Source organism: Papaver somniferum, chromosome 3, assembly GCF_003573695.1.
Source record: "Papaver somniferum cultivar HN1 chromosome 3, ASM357369v1, whole genome shotgun sequence".
NCBI classification, from domain to species: Eukaryota; Viridiplantae; Streptophyta; class Magnoliopsida; order Ranunculales; family Papaveraceae; genus Papaver; species Papaver somniferum.
In genome coordinates this window covers 17,813,588-17,834,026 of record NC_039360.1, presented here as the reverse complement: position 1 = coordinate 17,834,026, position 20,439 = coordinate 17,813,588, and the positions used below count along the sequence as shown (strand labels likewise).

Here is a 20,439-nt window from a genome sequence, read left to right as displayed (position 1 = left end):
AACCAACAGATCTTTTTCCGTATGCATACTAGGTATTCGTACCTTCCTGGTTCACAAGTCAACATACTTTTTATGGTATCGATACGGGGTATGCGTACCAAAAAGTTGTTGCCGAACTTTATCTATGCCGGTACGTGTACATGGTACATGTACTGCGGTTCCGGACTTGTTTCAGTATGTGAAACTGGTATGCATACAGTCATTATCCAGATTTATACTAGTTATATATTTCTCTCTAAATCAATTAAAAATATTCTCGGATAACATCAATGATACATATCACTATTCCCGGCTATTTTCGAATGATAATCTTGAATCACTATTTAGATTATGAACAGTAAATTGTTCTTAACCGAAATTCATCAAGTATGAATAAATTTTCATAAGCTTAGTCATATAAGGTTCAAATTAGAATAGTTTTGAGTCATACGTACGTATGAACTAAATCAGACATCAAAAAAAATGGAAAAAATAACTGCCTGATATCTGACTCAGGTCGAGTCAGACACCATGTCAGAATCAGATCCGAGTCAGATTCAAACTTGTTGGACTAAAAAGGCGAAATATAGTTCTGGTTCCACATTATGTAAATAATGTTATTAGAGAACAGACCCCAGTTTTGTTTTGGCTCTATTTTGAATTTGATTCACTTTGTTAAAAAAGGGATTGCCATTGAGAAGCACAGTAAACAAGAAGAAGATGGAAGGAAGAGGAGGAGGAGAAGAGAATGGTAGTTCACCGGTTCTTAAAATCCAAGTGAAGCTCAGTGGAAGATCAATACCAGTATCACTTTCTATATAATCAACCATTAAAGACCTAAAATTTCTTCTTCAACCTCTCACTAATGTCCTTCCTAGAGGTCAAACACTCGTCTTCAAAGGTATCTCCTTCAATCCCTTTCACTCTTTCTAATTTTAATAATAAAACGTTAATCTAATCATAATTTCATTAATGGGTTTAAAACATGGATAAGTTTTGGAAGGATACCATGAAATTGAAATCAACAGATATTAAAAATAGATCTAAGCTTACGCTCATGGCTTCTCACGTTTTTTTAGGTTTAAGCCAAGATAGTTTTGGAACCAAACAATCGATATCCACTGTTAAATGAGTATTTGAATTGAGATTAACATATAAAGATATACTCTCTGGTTAGGAAGAACCGTAACCGAACCGTGTCCAAAGACATTATTCATGAAGGTTAACCAAAACTAGCCAATTGAACTATAAGCTTAATCATTTTCATATAACACTTAGACTTTAATCTTGAGTCACGACCATAGGTTATAATGTGATCAATCATGTCTAGATAGAATTTTTACAAAGTTATTTAAATGCTAATTATCTCACAGAAATAATTTTAATGCATCTGAAAATATTCGACAAGGAAAGTACGTGTACCGGGTACATGTACTTTATCTTGTTCGTGACTGTTTTTGTCGTGGTACGTGTACCGGGTATCTGTACCCTTAAGATAAAAACAAGTTTAGGAACTCTCTGTAGGTCTTGCCCTATCTTGCTATCTATGAGTCTGAGCCCTAAAGGGCCTAAAAGGTGCTGGCACTTAGTAGCACTGACAGATTCCCCCTTCTATTCATGACCGGTCACCCTTATTTCTTTCGAATCCTGGGATCTTGAAACTGACCTGAGATGAGTCATATCCATGTCCCCCTACTTCACCATGAAACTTTTCTGGTTTGCATACCGGACATGTGTACGACACCGGTTTCAAAACCAAGAGGCATGCATACTAGGTATTCGTACCTTCCTGGTTCACAAGTCAACAGACTTTTTATGGTATAGATACCTGGTATACGTACCAAAAAGTTGTTTGCGAACTGTATCTATGCCGGTACGTGTACATGCATGGTACATGTACTGCGTTTTCGGACCTATAACAATTGTTCCAGTATGTGAAACTGTTATGCATACTGTCATTATCCAGATTTACAGCAGTTCTATATTTTTCTCTAAATCAATTAGAAACATTCTCGAATAACATCAATGACACATATCACTGTTTCCGGCTATTTTCGAATGATAATCTTGAATCACGATTCAGATTATGAAAAATAAATTGTTCTTAACCAAAATTCATCGAGTATGAACAAATATTCATAAGCTTTTGAGTCACATGTATGAGCTAAATCAGACATCAATTCAGACATCAAAAAAAAAGGAAAAAATAACTGCCTGACATCTGACTCAGGTCAAGTCAGACACCACGTCAGAATCAGGCCCGAGTCAGATTCAAACACTAAAAAGGCGAAATGTAGTTCTGGTTCTACATTGTAAATAATATTATTAGAGAACAGACCCCAGTTTCGTTTGGGTTCTATTTTGGATTTGATTTGATTCACTTTGTTAAAATCAAAAGTGATTGTCATTGAGAAGCACAGTAAACAAGAAGAAGAAGATGGAAGGAAGAGGAAGAGGAGAAGAAGAAGAGAATGGTAGTGCACCAGTTCTTAAAATCCAAGTGAAGTTCAGTGGAAGATCCATACCAGTATCACTTTCTATAGAATCAACCATTAAAGACCTAAAATATCTTCTTCAACCTCTCACTAATGTCCTCCCTAGAGGTCAAAAACTCATCTTCAAAGGTATCTCTTCATTCGCTCTCACTCTTTCTTGAAGTTCAATAAGAAATTTTAATCTAATCATAAATTCATTAATGGGTTTCAAACAGGGAAAGTTTTAGAGGACACCATGAAATTGAAATCAACAGATATTACAAATGGATCTAAGCTTATGCTCATGGCTTCTCAGGGTTTACATCAAGGGGTAAGTAAATTAGAAAAAGATTAGATTTTTATTAGTTTGATTGAATTTCAGAGAGACCCAGGTTTTAATTTTTGCATTTTTTGTTTTAGGATGGACCAATTACAAAACATGTGGTATCTAGTGGTTCTGGATTGAGAAAACCTTCCAATGGTGGTGGTAATGCTCAAAGATTAATGGATAGTAAGGTTGAGGTAGCAATTGATAAGAGTAGGTCAAAACATTGGAAGATTACAGGAGTTGTAGCTTTATCAGGTTGTCAATTGAAGTTTATACCTGAAGAAGTATGGGGTTGTGGGTCTTCGATAAGAGTGTTGGATATAAGTAGAAATTCTATTCGTGAAGTGCCTGCTAAGATTGGTTCTTTAAGCTCTATACAGGTATACTCTTTAGCAAGTACTGTTGTTATCATTCGGGTTTTGATTTGAAGAGATTGTAATGTTGTGTTTGTATTGTGTAGAAACTGCTACTTAACGAAAATAGCATATGGGATGAATGTATTAGCTGGGAAGGTGTTGTGTCATTAAAGTCTTTGACAGTTCTAAATTTAAACCACAATGGGTAGGTTTTTTCGCAGTCATGACCAGCCATCATATATCTCTGTGTAATTTTCAATAAGTATAAGTTAATTTTATCATGTAGTGTCATCTACAATTAGAACATGTTTTGTTTGTATATTGAATTATGCGGTCCTATGTATCTTGTGCAGTTTAACTTCATTACCTTCTGGATTGGGTGCTTTGGTCTCTCTTATGCAACTTCATGTTGCAAACAACAAGCTGACTAGTTTGCCAGTTGAAATTGGACTTCTAGCTCGTCTGGAAATTTTGAAAGTAAACAACAACAGGTAATACTCAAGTTTATATCATTTTCACTTTGTGAGTTTTACTGTCGTGAAAGTAATTGCTATCTCTAAGTTATTCATGTTATTGCTAAATTCTTTTTTCTTTTTTCCTCTGGCAGGATAAGCTCAGTTCAATCGCGTATAGGGAATTGTGTCTCCCTTGTCGAGGTGGTATTCTGATCTTACTTTACTATGTAAAATTTCATATTTGTTACAAGTACAAAATAAATAACTTGGATTTGTGATATGAAAATTTTTCTTAGACTAATATGTTTGGCATGGTCCAAACTGGTGCAGGTTGATCTTGCATCCAATCATTTGGTGGACTTGCCTGACACAATTGGGAGTTTACGGAATCTTAAGGTACTCCCTTCTTTTTTTTTCTACCATTGTCAATTATCTGAAATTCGTACGACAATTCACTTTGTAGGATCTTACTAAAGTTGTTGTTAGATAGACAAAGAGAGGCAGACCTATGGCGAAATTCTGTGATGAATTTTTTTTTTCAATTTTTGACGGGGCCTATAAGCTAAAATGGTCTCATGTTTGTGTAGGCTCTGCATCTTAGTAACAACGGCCTCAAATCCCTTCCTTCAACGCTTTTCAAACTGTGCACCCAGCTCTCAACTCTTGATCTTCATAACACGGAAATCACAATCGATATTCTCCGTCAGGTATCGACTTTTATTTCTTATTTTTCAACTAAAACTTGTGCAAGAGATCAGTCTTATATATCCAACTATTATGCTACAAGCAGTTTGAAGGATGGGAAGCTTTTGATGAGCGTCGTAGATTAAAGCATCAGAAGCAACTGGACTTCAGAGTAGGAAGCTCTGGTGCATTTGACGAAGGTGCTGATAAGCATTGAAAAAGGTACCCTCTCAAGTCGCATATTGCAGATTATCGGTATACGTGTTAGTTTCTATCTACTATCTGACCTTCAAGCGCACTAAGAGGATAAAGTATATTGTCTGTGGTAATATTCTGATGAACAATCAAAAATAACTTATGTGTTGAATGCTTTTTCATACTTTATTTTTATGTCTATTTTTGTAATTACAGTATACTTTTGTTTTAAAAGTTGAAGGTTTTGATTTTCACTATACAAATCTATTAGCTTGAGTCAGACCAGTTTTATGGAAGTCATTTGAAATTTGATGTAGTAGGTAGAGGTTATATACCTAGCCCTATAGGCTGTAGGAAGAGATTACATAACTAGAAACTTCTTTAGCACCTTCTATTAGAGTGAAGGCTCCTTTGTATTCTTTCAACATTGTCTTACTTTGCATAGGTTCCTTGAAATAAGAATTTACTTTCACTGAAACAGATAAGGTGAAGTTGGGGGTCAATCCCCACGAGATCAAATCAGTACCCGAAGGATTTAGGATCGCTTTAGCTTGTTGCTGGATGTCACTTTAGTGAAACATTAATCCGATGTCAGTTTTTTGCTTGAAATGCTTATTCCTCTGATGGTTTTCCGTATATAGTGAAACAAAATAGTTTTAATTCTTAAAATATAAGACTGCACCATGAACATGTTAGGGCTTTTAGGGAATAAGGAACATGGAGGCAAGTAGCTTCCATATAGCCGTGGCGCTTGGGTGAGGTCAAAGATTTTCATTGGTGAGTCCACAGCCCGAGGACTGTACAGGTAAAACTAATGGTAAAGTTAGGCTTTAGCAAACTTGTCTTATATATAAGACATATCATCAATGATTAAGCTCTCCTTATGCACAGGAATGATCATGCAAGTATAGCTTTCTTCTACAGGATTTTGTTTGATAAATTCAAGCAATTGCACTTAGTAATGCTCTGAAAAGCTTTCAGCTATACAAGCAATCTCAAGATAATGATCATTCTGTGTACACCATCATGTGGTCACAACAGTATGAATGAAAACTATATATAAAGTTGGATAGTCATTTTAAGAAGTTGACATTGTAAATTGATTATCTTGAATCAGACCAAATTTGCGAAAAATAAAATAAATAATAAGCTGAAACTGAGTAGGTAGGCTCCCAGAACCATCTAAAGCAGCAGTCTATGGTAACAAAACTGAGAACTTCTCGAGCACCCCTCTGTAAGAGAGGAGTCTCCATTTCCTAATCTTTCTTTCTTCGTGTTAACCTATTCTGAACATCGGGGGTTAAATATCTCGCTCGTGTAAAACTTTTTGTATAGACACTATAGATATGTGACAGTATAAGAGTTGGTGGAGATCGGCTTCACATCTTTGGTCCTTTAGAGATCAATATTTCTCCAAACGCCACTGCTTGCTGAACTTTCAGTTGATCGTAGGTAGCCAGAACTGCATATGAACATCAATTGGAGAAACATAAGCTATTAGCTTTAGTCACTGCTCATTATACTGTACTATGGAAGAAAATGAAGAAAAGTGATGTTGTAGTTACCTAAGGTTTGGTAGAACAGCTGGGCAGCTTTCATCCGGTTTGCTCCACTAGCTAGCTGATCTAGGGACTCTACTTGAGATGCTCCCGGTGTTTCAAAATGTGTCTTTAGGTGCCTACATGTTTGAAGGATTCCAATATATGTTAGACATCAAACGGAAGTTACTAAACAGCAAGTTCGGAAAAACTGTTTAAGGAAGAGATGTAGGTTACATTCTGATTGTGTCAGTGATCTTGTCCATAGGTTGGTCCTGGTCTGCAGGTGGATGTTGGGTTGGAGTTGGTCCAGTTTCAACCAGAGTTTCTGAAAAAGAAAGATATAGTTACCAATTGTAATATTTAATAATGACCAAATTCTGAAAGATGTGCAGAGAAAAGTTTGATGAGGTAGACCATTCTCATGTAAGAACCCATTTTCTGAGAATCTTCTGAACTTGAAATCAGGTTCAGGTAGATCCCATATTTTATCCTCTGCTACTGAAGAAAGGTTCCCTCCACTGTGCCTTGATGAATGCCTTTTTCTGCTGGAATCAAATGTCAATCATTAGCAGATGCTTTCTAATGAAAGGAATATATGGTAACATAGGTTCTTGCTTAGCCTACAATAGTTAAATTAATAAATTTCAATTTGTGATTAGATGATGTTATAGAACTTGGCTCATGATAATTTTGGTTTTCCTCTAACCTTCCTGAATGTAATTGGACTTCTGGTTCTAAGTTCAGGAAGCCATTTCCGGATCCAGAGCTTGGAGCGGATCTCTCATTGTCCCCTGTTAATTCCGGAAACAAGTTATTACAGCTATGTATCTTAGAAGTACGAAATTTTAGTGGTTTCTCTACTGTAGAGAGAGGATGAAGAGTATACCAGAATGTCCAGGAGTGAACATCATGCTGGCCTCATTTACAGGAAACTCAAAGTTGTCTAAGTTAGGCATTTGCATTTGCTTCTCAATGGATGGTTGCTTGGAACGAGATTCTACACCGCTCTGAAAATCTTCAGCAGGCTTCATATCCATATATTTTGCATGTCAATGCACAGATAAATGTTTTGACCACGAGAAACAAACCAAGCGTAGAAATGGATGGAATTAACTTACGGCAGGATGGTTGGGCATTTGCTTCTCAGTGGATCGTTGCTTTGAACGAGTCCTAATACCAATCTGCGGATCTTCATCAGGCTTCATATCCAGAAAATTTGCATGTCACGCGCATAGTACGTTTTGACTATGGAACAAGCACAGGAATGGGTGGAGTTAGCTTACCAGTTCCATTGGATTTCCATCAACTGGTGATACTGGTTCAGGTGGTTGGGGTCCTGAAGTACTTCCTGCAGAGTAATAGAATATCAGTTACTTCCATCTTCTTTGCGAGCATTTAGGGAAAGCAAATGACTGAAGACTGACCAGCAGGGGAATCACGAGGTGGACGAATCTGGATGCTTCTCATATATAGGTCTAGCAGAGGCTTTGGATAATAGATCTCTGTGCTATACTTTCCTGCTAATCCCATTACAAGTGCCACGGGAGGGATGTCCATGAGCTGTGCTATCTTCATTCTAGTGATGGATTTGGCTCTCTGCAAAAAAGATCGAGTACAAAGGATTTTTAGCTACAACGAAAAGACTGCAGACTCGCAGAGTCACTAAGTCTTGTTCTCAGTCATAGATTTTGATAGAAGGCGGCATAATATTAGAACCTTCTTTCTTCCTACGAGGTTGGAGGCGTCTTGAAGCCAGCTCTGGTAAACAGCACCTCCGATGATAGGTTCGAAATCCATAGCAAGCTGGACCGTTTTTCTTCTTCTCGTATTCCCCTTTATTATCACTGGCTTAACGCCATCCTCTTGTACCTGTTACAGAGTTACGTATGCACTTGAAAAATCATTTCACGATAAGTCATTAGAATGGTTTAAAGTGCTTAATACTCTTTACCTGTTGAATGTCATCTCTAGGTTCATCAGCCTGCTGATTGTTTTGTGGTTCTGGCCCTTCTGGGTGTTCATTTCTCATGTCATCAGTTTCCATAGGGACTAAAAGTAAGTTGAGGAGAAATTGTCAGCCAGACATTCAAAACAATGGATGACTAATATGAAACAGGCAATTGATTAAATAGTTAACCTGGTTCAGGAATTTCTGGTGGCGGGGAAGGTATAAGAGTTGTATGCATCTGTGAGTGCTCATGTGAAGTGAAATTTGCATTCATGTCTTCGTCTCCTTCAATATCAAACCTGTATGGAAGTTAAGATGGCAGATTTATTGAATGAGTACTAGTAAAAATGCAACATTGTTAACCTACCAAGCAAAAAAAGTGGTTAATCATATTTTCCTTTCAGAACCTAACAAAATAACACCACTAAGGTAGACAGTGAAATAAAGCATCTACAAATTGACTAATTCGACAGTAGATTTTTTTTCCTTACCTCTCGAAGCGATTAAATAGATGTTGCTCTGGCTGGTTTGAATCAAAAGGGTCAAATAAGGTGATGTTGTCTCTATCAGCTGAATAACAAAAAAAGGGAACGGTACAGAATTAGTTTACATCACTCATTCTATGCAATGCTCATATTTAGAAATTAAAAGGAATTTTCAAGGTAAGGTGGCAACCTTGGTGATGTTTCTGATCCTCCTCCGGGTCTCTTGCATTCTCCTTATTAGTAAAAGGCTCATCAATACGGTCTAGCCGCTGCAATAATTTAAACTTTAAGCTTAAGCAGCAGCTTATGTTTAGCAATTTGAAAGGTTAATGCCCCAGAGTAATTCAAAGTTCTAAAAGCCCAATTAAAGGAAATGAGAGTATCTCAGTATCTCCCTACATTCTATCATCAGCTAAACACTGAACAAACATCGACCAGTAATGAGACATACATTCATTTCCAAAGAATGTACCCCCACCGCCAATCCAAGCAAGGTGCAGAAGAATTCCAACAAATGGAACAAAGAGACAAAACAAAAGATTTGGGGCAAATCCGTAATTAATGACAACTGTAACCACTTTTGGAAATCACGTGACAAGGAACAAATAAAACTTGATGACCCTATGGCCCTAGGCTGTTACACTGTTATGCTACATTCCATGTTTAACCCTGAGAATAAATAAAATAACTCCATCATTTTGAAAGTAAAACTGAAAAGTAGGGAGAGACAAACGAGGGTACTCAGGTCATTATATTACCATGGTGAAATAACCAGCTTCATTGTCAACGTTGTAATGGTTGGAGAAGTTTAAGGATTGTTCAATCTCTGCTGTATCCATCGTTACAGGATCATCATTTTTTGCCATTGTTACTTTTTCATACCTTCATCAAAATATCAAAACAAATTAATTAATATCACAAAAAACAAAATGAAAAAGAAAATCAGAAAAAGTGTTCGTAAAACGGCGCACGTTAGCGCTAAAACCCTGACTGCAAACTAATGCTAACGTGCGCCTCTTTTTAAGTTTTTCTGGAAGAAGAAGCAGGAAAGAGATGATGATGAGTACTGACTTAGCTTGATTCTTCCCTTTTGGGAGTACATTTGGATCTCGAACTGTTTTTACCTTCCACGCTTCATTGATTTCCACCTGATTTTCAGATCAAAATTTCAAACAAATTCAAAATTAAATTTCAAAAATAAATTAATCAATAATTCAAAAAATTCAAAAGGAGATAAGAATTGATGATGAAGAATTGGGTACCAGTAATCGAGATACATCATCTGTAAGTGAAAATCAGAGTAACAAGAAAATCGATTAATCACACACCATCAGATTACGAAATTACAGAGCAAAATTCTCGAAATTAAGAAGATATCGGATAAGCTTCAATACCAAGCAGAAGCTTCACTTTCCTCTCATAGACTATTACAACTCCACCTGTAAATTTCCATTAAAGTTAGAGACAGACTCAAAAACAGAGTGAAGGTGAGAGGAAATTCTACCGATACACAGAGAGATTTAAGAACCAGAAACTTTTACCCATCAAAATTCCTGATAATCTCAACGCCATAGGAACAGAAGGATTCAATATCTCTTCACTACAAACACCAATTTCAACATATACAAACAGAACCAAAATCAATTACCCAAGAAAATCAAACCGATGAAACAATTTCAACATTGATGTTTACAAAATTGAACAATGAAAATAGAAGATTCATGTGATTTTCACCAGATCTTGACTAAATTAAGCTTATCAAGCTTCCTTCTGTTGATTTTCGCATGCAGAGTCGCCGCCATCCTTTGATGATAATCACAACACACAAACAAACCAGAGAAGTTTCAATCAAACTCTTCATACAAACCCGATTATCATATCTCTTGATTAAAATTAAAACAACTAACAGCAAAAATTTCACAAGAAAGTCCAAAGAACTCAAGAAATCAAAAGAAGTAGAAAATTACCAGATCTGGCCTAATGGTGCTTTTCTAGCGAGTAGTTGATGTGAGTAAAACATCTTCTTCTACCTTCAATTCTTAATGAAAAACTCAAAAAATCGAATTAAGTGATGAAAAATTGATTAATAAGTTAGTAGCAGTAGCAGAAGAAAATCAGATGAAGAAAATTAAAGAAGTCAGAATCTCTCTAAAATCCTACTCTCAAACCCTCTCTAGAGTTTTCCTACTACACCCCTACTGTCTGGCTCTGTCAAGCCTAGGAAGGTATATATAGAGTAGAAACTGGTGGGGGTTACCGCGCCAAAACAAAACAGAGTGATTATCATCATCACACACACAATACGTGCAATGTATAACAGAAAATGTCAAAAAGAAATGAAAAATTATGTTTCAATATATGTTAACTAATTTCGTTTGATGCTCCAAGCTCTTTATCTGGTAGCGCGTGTTCAAACTAGGAGCTAAATACACGTGATGGGCGAGCGAAACCCAAAGGACCCCACTCAGTGCTCTCATTTTGGCCGTCAAATCTCAAAATTATCTTTGATGTTGCAAATCAACGGCTAAAATGATGTCTCATCAGCTAAAGATACATCAGTTTGGAGTTAAATTTTGAAGCTGGCTCCACATACTAAAACCCAAAATGTAAAAAATAAAATCAAAAATCAAGTTTGATCAACGGTTCTGATGATTTGTAAAAATTTGTTTTCTGGTACCCGCTGTAGCGGTAAAAATAATAAATGGCACATTGATCACTGGTAACCCTGTAACAACCAACATCCATTAAAATGGCAACCCAACCTAGAAACATCCATTAAAATGGCAACCCAACCTAGATTTCAGGAAACATGATGACTAACATTTCTTGCATTCAGGAGATGTCAGAACCAATGCAATGAAAAAAAATGAAAAAAAGCAATGAGACCACTTCACTTCGGTTATAAAGAGACCCAAGAATGTTAGCAATGAACTACAAGAAGACCAAATAACAAAGCACAAAATGTTTACGTATGATCCACTATCAAAACAGAGAGAGATTCATCAAACATAGGCTGTTGATGAGTAAAAGTTTATATACTCAGAGATTTGGAGATCATCCCTTTTTCAGTTATGTATATAAAATAGTTTCTTCTGCTAATAATAGAGTGATAGAAAGAAAAGGAATTATCCATGGGAACAACTCTTGGATAATACTCCCTCACCGAGTAAATTGTGGAAGAAAATGTCTACCGGAAGTAAACAGAAACCAGTGGGATATCAATGTCGTTATCCTCGTCATCCTCACAAGCCACCACCACATCAATATGGCGTCGGTATGGAGGCACTTCAACTTTAGCAACTTCCCTGGCTAGGTCAACCACCTTTCTATCCATCCTGTCCTTGTGCCTGGGGAACAGACTGTTGAAGAGCAAGCTGGTTCCGCACGAAATGCTGTATGCATTCAGACCCTTGTCCTTCAACCACTGCATCAGCTCCCTCAAGGTAGGATTGTCCCTGAGAACCCACCTATCCCAAACCGTCCACGCCATATCTCTGTGCTTGAAAACCTTTGGTGGGACTGGTTCTGCCATTGAAAATAGTGGGAGTGCCAAGTTTGCAAAAGTGTTCCTGTAATCCTCAACCTTGTGTGCTCCATCTATCACCTTGTATAGCTCCAGGCAAACAAGACCTGTTGCCATTGCTGTGGAGGTTGCAATTGCAGGTATGATTCTCCCAGCGATAAACTTAGCCTTCAGCTTGTCAACTTCAGGAATACTGTAGTTCCTTGCCCGCATGTTAGCGAATCCGGCTATCAAGTCCATGTGGTAATTTGTGTCATCATCCTGCATAAAAATCAAGAGCCACTTAACTGAAAGGTTCCGAGATAAAGCAACAAAAGAAATACTGAAATCAATTCATGTCAAGTTAGCAAAGATCAGCCCTTATCAATGCTTGTACAAACACTAGATGCAAGTGGGTAAGACAAGATGTCTCACGGGTCAATAGACTCGGTAAGGAAGAGCAATCCAACCCTCAGGGCCTCTTAAGTACATGCACATTGCAGACTGCTGATCCAAAATATATCGGAACAGGAAAAGAGCACCATTCCACTGGTTAAACTTGCAAGAACGTAGACATACCTTTTCGAATTGTACTGGGCTCATTCGAAACCCAGAAGGCAACTTGCTACTGCAGTCCTCCACCTTTCTAGTCAGATCGTTGATAACTGATGCATCATCTATAGACGCAGATGAGAGGTTTGTTGCTTTCTCATCGGTTACGATATTAACTCCCTCCTTTGGTTGGAAATCTGGGACTATAACGTTGTTAACAGCAGTTGCACATTTACTAGGGTTCTTAACCCAGTCAGGAATTGGGATGCCAAATGTCTCAGCCCGCAGGATGGATGCAGCCATGATGAATTGCAGGTGACTGAGGTCATCTACTGAGAACTCAAGAGGACGGGGGAAGCGCTTTGGCGCAGACCAGAATCGGGCCCCTGAGCTGGTTGAAGCATCCTCCGGGAAAGTAAAGGTCAACTGCTTGACACGGTTCACAAAGTAGTCTTCAAACCTGGTACCCACAAAACAAAATCAGTATGAAGCCAATCACATAATATGGGGTATTTTTAAAGTCCCAGAAAATATAGATCATAGTTATAGGCATTTTACTTTAGACGGGCCCAGGTGAGGCAGTCCTGGAAACCTTCACATTTGTCCCTGTCGAGACACTCAATAACACGTTCCAAATTCTCCCTCGCCTGTGCATCACCTGCTTTCTTCATGGCATTGATATATTCAGTAGGATTGGACAGGTAGGAGTTGACTTCTGTTGGTGTCTTCTCCAGTAAGCCCTCAAACTCAGAGCGTGCCCACGTCAAGCAGTGATCAATGTTGTGTGGGAATGAGTGAACGGTACACATTGGCGCTTGCTTTTCTGGTGGGTCCCTTGAGGCACCATAGTTCTCAGTCAAATGGGGAATAACCATCTGAGTGTTGCATTTAGCACCTAAAGTTCCAGATTCCAGAAGTGGTTTCTGGAAATACAAGCACTTCTGATCCATGTATATCCTAGCGTTAACGTTATCGAGCGCATTGACAACAACGTTCAGATTCTCCCAAAATGCATCATTAAACACACTTTCTGTTTCAGGAGATGCACGATTTTGAAGAGCTTCAATGTGCAAGTTTGGATTTATTGACGAGGCGGCAGAGGCAGCAACTGTAGACTTAGCCTGGCCAATGTTCCAATCCCTGAAAAGAAACTGTCTGCTAAGATTACTCTTCTCAATGACATCATCATCAGTAATTGTCAGCTTCCCTTGGTTGCTGCAGGAAACTCCCATCAGAGCTAGGTTCTTCAAGAATTCACAGCCAAGAGCACCAGATCCAACCATAAACACTTTAGAATCCTCAAGTTTCTTCTGAAGCTTGGATCCGAACACTGATATTTGGGCATCATACCGGCTATTTACTGGTTTCAAATCGCTAGGATCCACTGGCTCGGCAGGAAGAGACTCAACAGAGTCAAAGTAAAAGAACTGATCCAAAGTATCAAGTAAAACATGTATTAGAATTCAAAAAAAAAACATATAACTGAAAGATCAATTTAAAGATAGGAAACGCCTGAGAGACAACTTTCACGATATTCCAATGCTGTTGACAAGGAATGATCACAAAGAGGATGCAGTTTTCAAGTCCCTCACCTGATAAAGAGGATGGAACTTTCCAGAGCATGCTTTCACAACCTCCTGGCCTACAATACCACCAAACATGGCCGCCATGGGATTTAAAACAGCTTTGGAGCCAAAGGAGAAATGGCGCAATAGTTTCTCATCAATCTCCTCTAGCCTTACATCACCAGAAGTTTCATTGATAGTTTTAGAGATAGAAATCAGCTTTTGTGCATCCTCTTCTGACCCAGCAGCAGGGAATCGTCCCAATTCCCCTGTGAACTTATCCAATGCTTGAAAAGCCAAGTGCAGCAGAGGGGGACGATCAAACTTAGAAAAATCACTCAGAAGATAATCGCCAGGATCATTCATCGCTTCTTTCAGTGTCCTAAACTTCAACACCTTCGGTTGTTTCACCTGTGTGACTATACCACCTCTCATATACCCTCCATAATTTGTAGTGTCCACGTCAAGTTCAAAGGAGTAAGGTCTGGCATTTTTGACCTTCCTGGGCTGTCCATCATTCAGTTCTGTCATCCCATGAACTTCAGAGAATACAACTAGGTCTCCATCTTGAAACTCCAGTCGCTCATCATCAACGCAAGAAACAAGTGCAGGATTGTCATTACTGATGGATGCAATTATACCCGTATGTGGCTCCTCCCCATCAACATCCACAACAGTAAATTCAGGACCAAAATCGCAGAATACAGAGCCAAAAAGACCCCGGACTTCAGTTTTGATGAAAGAGATCGCAGGCTTGTGATTATGACAGTATTCGTCAAACTCAATGGCAGCCTCCAAGCCGATATCAGTAAATACGACAGCCTGCACAGACAAAACATCATTAGCGTGTTATTTAAATCACATAAACAGTTTCAATATAACCAGACATAGTCTTCAGAGTTGAAATGAACGTTGCCTATATTTAACCATTTAGCAGAATCATGAAAATCACTATCCTAGAACATAAAACCTTAGAAAGAAACTCAAGTAGCCAAAATTTATTGCAAAGAAGTGTTCTACAGTCAATACTAAGCAACACACCAATCTATGTCATGGTGAAGTTACAAGTGCACATGTGAACTAATACAAAGTAACCTTCAACCTGATTATCGTGAATTCGTATGTCCAGAATAATGTCTACAAGGTTCACTATAGGATACTAGGTGTTTCAGAAATTGAGAAAATCTACAGTATTACCTTGTGGTAAATAGATTATGTCCTAATTCCTAAAGCACAGGGTAAGAGCAGATAATAATAAAACAGTCCACATCATATCATGTTCATATTATAAAGGAAGATATGAACTTCACCTATTCAACAACGTGATCATGGCAAATAAGATGTCTTGAATAATGTCTACAAGGCTTACTAAAGGGTAATGTGTATCCTCATGGTGAATTAGCTGTGTCCTAAAGGCTAAAGCACAGCTTGACAGTGTTCAATAATAAAACAATCAACCACATTTATCTCATGGTCAATAAGCTGCTTCCTAAAGCAGAGAAAATTAATGAAAAGAATAACCATTAATAAAGGTACCTGGTAGTTGGAAAGCTGCTCCTTAGACAATTTGTCTGTTAAGGTTGAAACAGCTACCGCATTGTTCAACTCTTGCAGCTTTTGCACAGAAGCAAGGGCCCTATTCTTTCCCACATCTGTCTCGGCAAAAAGAAAGTTGCCAGACAAGTCCCACAGCTCCACTGTGCCTTCATCATGAAGAGTTACGGATTTGACACCAGCGAGAATAAGATTCTTTGCTGCAAACAAAAAGTCGCACATGATAAGGCTAAGAGCGAGAGACAAAGATCACGAAGCATAAATGCCATATTTTTCTGATGACCATGATTATTAAGCAATAAGCATTGTCCTAAAATTTGTTAAGATCTTGACCTCATTTTATTTTTTTTCAACATAACGGACAGTTTAAACTTAAACAAGATTGCATAGTCTCAGTAGGAAAATGTTCCACGCCTGAGTTGTAACCAATGAATAGCTATTGAGAAGTAAGGATGAGCTGTTCAAAGAAAAAAGAAAAGGTTAGGCTGACAATTCAGAACTATATATTTTAGGACCTGCAAAGTTTGTTAATTCCTGTTCAAACTCGTATAAACTTCTCATGACAGTGCATGTCACAATTTGCACATCAGATTCTTCAAACCAAGTTGTTTCATCGCAGGTCCCTAACCCAGTTACAGTCACATCGATTTTTCAACATTGGTTCAGCAACAGGATTGTTCTATCTCACTCAAAATCTCTGTCAACATTTACAATTTCCTCTACAAACTAACTAATCCTGTTCCTAGTAGTTAAAAAAGCACTTCATAGTAAATTTAGATTAGCAACATAAAACTTATTTCTAAGGAAATTCATATAACATGAAAGGGAGATCCATTTATAGAGTAAAGCATTAGAAGATAAGAATCATGACAACACGAGCTGACATATTCAGTGATACAAAATAAATTCATGACAAGACGAGCTGAACAAGCTGAAGAAGATAAGAATCTTCAATTCAAAGAACAAAATCAGATCAATTGCTATTCATAAATTCCAACATATGAGCATCAACGAACCAAGTATCTACAAGTTTGAGCTCTTAATTAGAAGGAAAATAAGAAGAAGGTCAAAATGTATACCAATTTCTGCACCCAATCCGTTCATCCCAGATATAAGCACATTCGCACCAAACAGCCTCCTCATTGTTTCACGTCCATAAACAGCAAGTTGTCGACTATGAAGATCTTCGTCAATATCATTTGAACTTCCATCACCCATCGCCATTGGAGTATCCAGATTATTCACCACAATATCTCCACTACTACCAGAATTAAAATTCCCCTTACCACTACTGCTGTTGGTGGTATTCTCCGTAGCTGAAGAAATCATACAATCAATCCTGGACTTCTTAAGCAACGATTCTCCTTCCCCTGCCGTGTTGATGTTGGTGTTGTCTACTAACACAGTAGTAGGTCTCTTTTTAGGAAGCATATAGTTTAACAAACTGTTGAAAACCCAACCACACCCCATCAATACGATTATCAATACAATCAAATTCAGGAAACTTAGATTCGTATAATCATCATCATTATTAAATAATCTAAGAATGAGTGATGAAGACAAAATCGAAAACCCTAATAACAACCCAAATAACAATCTCAGACTCATCATGATTAGGGGATTTTTTTGATTTTGATTATAATAAAAGAAAAGCAATGAATATAAAGTAAAAGAAAGAAAGAAAGAAAAGGATTGATTCCAGTAATAGAGAAGAAGGGTTTAAAACATTACCGATTGGAACTTTGGTGAACAGCAAAGAATGAGATTCTCTTTGAGAAAAGAAAAAGATGAAAGTAAAGATCGAGAAAATCTGGTGTTCAAGTTTGGAGGAACTCTTTGGTGTGGATGCTTTAGGTGGTGGTGGTGGTGTTTAGGGTTTTGAAGAGTGAAAATGGGAATTTAGGGCATTGGAATTTGCTGCATTCCTGTTGTGTCGTCTCATCCTCTTTGTAGTGTGTCTGTCTACTCTACCTGAGGAGAGAGGAGAGATGGGTGAGGAGACGTGGGCCGAGTAACAAGGGATCTATTGATAAAAACAACTTTCAGCTAAGCCCTGCAGCTGAGGGATGATTCCATGGGAAAAAAACGGTTCACTCTGAAACCGCCTCAAAAAATACAGATTAGTCCACCCCATCCAACTAAGAACAGATTAGTTCACAAAATATATAAAGGCGCTGCTGACCTCCACACGTATTTTATAAAGCACACGTGCAGCGAATGGAATCAGTTTTGTAACTGACATAATGAACGTGGTTGCGACACGTTTACTCAAAAAAGAAACTGAATTAAAAATTAAAAACTGCGGCGTAACGGACAAAACATTAAATCCATTTTAGTTTTTTTGCAGACTAAAAGCAGAAGAATAAAATCTTGAAGAAATTTTGCAGACAAATCCTAGAAATTTCTTCAAATTATTGAAAACATTTAATCAAAAACCCCAAAATCTTATTAATCAAAACACCTAGATGATTGCAGTATCAGTAACATCATGTTGAAAGGAAAAAAAGTAGTTTCAAAGACAAACGCAACACCAACAGTGGAAGATTCAACATCAACTGAAGAAGATAATCCATCAGATGCGGTAGAAGAAATTCAAAAATCAACATCACCAACGACGAGATCAAAATCAACATTAAAAGATTCAACACCAATTTCATCCCCAACTCCATCAGTTGCAGCAGAAAAAATTCGGAAATCAACAGGACCAAAAACGAGATCGAAGAGATATTAGAAGATTCAATATTAATTTCAGTACCACAAACTTCAAAAACATCACCAGCTAAGAAGAAATCAAAGACTTCAAAGCCTTCAAATCCTCCAAAGCCTTCAAAGCCTTCAACATCTGTTAAAAGAAAGAAAAAAAAGGTAACAATTCAAGTCCAGTTATGTCTGTTTTTGATAAGGGTGCACACGGTACGGTTCGGCTCGGTTCTTGCCGAGACCGAGTACATGTACCTCCCTAGACTCGGTTCCAAAATTTGGGACCGGTACCTGTACCTTGTATCTCGGTTCCGGTACTATTCGGGACCAGTACGGTACTAGGTACGGTTCCGGTACTAGATTCGGTTCCAAACAAAAAATTTCCTGTTAATAAGAAACATTCTTTGAGTTTAACAACAACAACAACACTCTATCTTCTCGCTGGAAATTCAAGTTCAATCCACACCATACTGGCACAAAGATTAATTATTTTCGCTGTAACTTCATTCTAGCACAAACCCGTATCTCCATATGATCCCCACAATTACGTCCTAACCAATGGCAGAAAACTTGGTCGTAAAACAGACCTGCCCGAGGACATGACCTGCCGTTCAGGCATTTTCTCAAGCATTCAATGTGCATATTGCGAGCTGATAAAGGTTATGCACTAGTTGTATTTTGAGGACCGCAAATCAACTCCTTTCCTGCAAACCAATTCGATTCCAACAACAATAACATTCACAAATTCTCGAGAGCACACATTATTCTCAATGATTCATTCTGAAACCACGGCATCACACTTCCATTCAAATCAACGGCAGCTCATCCTCCTTCTTCTTCACTGACCTTTCTAGCTTCCAAACTCGAGCTTCTCTGACTGTAAGATTAAATCAGACACGAACCCACTCTTCCTCTTCATTCTTCTCGGATAATATCTTGTTCAAACCAATCGGCCTGCCCTGTACTCTCCGTTCATCTTCAATTTGAACACCAACATCTACAGCTTCTTCACTATTTTCCGGCGTAAAACAAAACCAAATACCATCACAGACTCGTACATAAATACTACCCCTAAATCCAATGGTTAGAATTATTCGGTACATTCGGTTTGGGACAGTAGGGGACTAGGGCAAGACCGTGTACCTGTACCTACTTAGTCCCGGTTCCTATTTTTTGGACCGGTACCTGTACCCCCTTCCTCGGTTCGGTACAAAATCAGGTACGGTTCCACCGGTTCCGGGACGGTCCGCCTGTCCGGCTCGGTTCCTGTGCACCCTTAGTTTTTGAGCATTTTTTATGAGATTTTTTGTATATGTGTACAGATCTGTACACCGCCATGTTGTTGCAGTGATTCATGTCCAGTTCTGTCTGTTTTTGAGCAATTTTTGTGAGAATTGTTGCTGGTGTGTACATACTAGTACACCACCATATTGTTGCAGTGATTCATGTCCACTTCTGTCTGTTTTTGAGCAATTTTTGTGAGTTTTGTTGCTGGTGTGTACATACTGGTACACCACCATGTTGTTGCAGTGATTCATGTTCAGTTCTGTCTATTTTTGAGCAATTTTTGTGAGTTTTGTTGCTGGTGTGTACATACTATTACACCACCATGTTGTTGCAGTGATTCATGCCCAGTTCTGTCTGTTTTTTTAGCAATTTTTGTGAGAATTATTGTTGGTGTGTACATACTAGTACACCAACATGTTGTTGTACTACTTCATGTCATGATATGTCTGTTTTTGAGCAATTTTTGTGATAATTATTGTTGGTGTGTACAGATTTGTAAACCAACATGTCCTTTTATGTGAGTGTGTTAGTGGTTTTATGGTTAATGGCATGTTATATGTGATTCATGGCATGTTATACGTGTTTTGGAGTTGTTTCTTTTCAGTTGTGTGTACAAATTTGTACACAAGCATTCTATTGCAATGGTTCATGGCATGTTATGTGTATTTTAAAGATGTTTCTGTAGCAGTGCACTGGTTTGTACACCAGCATTTTTGTATGAGTATCATGTGTTATGCTTCTCTTTTCTTATTCCCATTTGTCAATTTTGTACATACAAACAAACCTTATAGATCAGGTTTTCATGAAATCAATGAGTTTGTGAACAAGCACCTT

General features: G+C 38.0%; 3 protein-coding genes across 6 annotated transcripts; 1 reads left to right on the top strand and 2 right to left on the bottom strand.

Annotated features, from left to right (window-relative positions):
* The first annotated feature begins 2,320 nt into the window (after window positions 1–2,320).
* Window positions 2,321–7,991, top strand: LOC113355414 (LRR repeats and ubiquitin-like domain-containing protein At2g30105). Of its 3 annotated transcripts, none has more exons than XM_026598270.1 (10): window positions 2,321–2,603; window positions 2,690–2,784; window positions 2,874–3,161; window positions 3,242–3,342; window positions 3,491–3,628; window positions 3,745–3,793; window positions 3,923–3,988; window positions 4,180–4,299; window positions 4,383–4,498; window positions 6,757–7,991. In XM_026598270.1, the coding sequence occupies exons 1-9, from the start codon at window positions 2,417–2,419 to the stop codon at window positions 4,491–4,493; spliced, it is 1,155 nt and encodes a 384-aa protein (XP_026454055.1). In that variant the 5' UTR covers window positions 2,321–2,416; the 3' UTR covers window positions 4,494–4,498; window positions 6,757–7,991. The 3 variants fall into 3 exon arrangements, with proteins under 3 accessions (XP_026454055.1, XP_026454056.1, XP_026454054.1); XM_026598271.1 differs by having other exon boundaries at window positions 6,752–7,991; XM_026598269.1 differs by lacking the exon at window positions 6,757–7,991 and having other exon boundaries at window positions 4,383–4,728.
* On the bottom strand, window positions 5,351–10,465 carry LOC113359072 (sister chromatid cohesion 1 protein 1-like). The gene is made up of 21 exons (XM_026602763.1): window positions 10,413–10,465; window positions 10,180–10,248; window positions 9,987–10,045; window positions 9,840–9,884; window positions 9,708–9,727; window positions 9,517–9,593; window positions 9,204–9,327; window positions 8,636–8,714; window positions 8,452–8,530; window positions 8,150–8,259; window positions 7,964–8,061; window positions 7,729–7,881; window positions 7,437–7,608; window positions 7,296–7,360; window positions 7,131–7,211; window positions 6,899–7,037; window positions 6,719–6,803; window positions 6,427–6,575; window positions 6,247–6,337; window positions 6,037–6,149; window positions 5,351–5,933 (listed from the first exon to the last, which is right to left on the bottom strand). Exons 1-21 carry the CDS (start codon window positions 10,463–10,465, stop codon window positions 5,851–5,853), a joined length of 1,944 nt encoding a protein of 647 aa, XP_026458548.1. The 3' UTR covers window positions 5,351–5,850.
* An 835-nt stretch (window positions 10,466–11,300) lies between these two features.
* Window positions 11,301–17,617, bottom strand: LOC113355413 (ubiquitin-activating enzyme E1 1-like). Of its 2 annotated transcripts, XM_026598268.1 has the most exons (7): window positions 17,350–17,617; window positions 16,698–17,062; window positions 15,601–15,818; window positions 14,092–14,886; window positions 13,058–13,926; window positions 12,527–12,959; window positions 11,301–12,229 (listed from the first exon to the last, which is right to left on the bottom strand). In XM_026598268.1, exons 2-7 carry the CDS (start codon window positions 17,047–17,049, stop codon window positions 11,633–11,635), a joined length of 3,264 nt encoding a protein of 1,087 aa, XP_026454053.1. In that variant the 5' UTR covers window positions 17,050–17,062; window positions 17,350–17,617; the 3' UTR covers window positions 11,301–11,632. The 2 variants fall into 2 exon arrangements, with proteins under 2 accessions (XP_026454053.1, XP_026454052.1); XM_026598267.1 differs by lacking the exon at window positions 17,350–17,617 and having other exon boundaries at window positions 16,698–17,103.
* Between the last annotated feature and the right edge of the window lie 2,822 nt (window positions 17,618–20,439).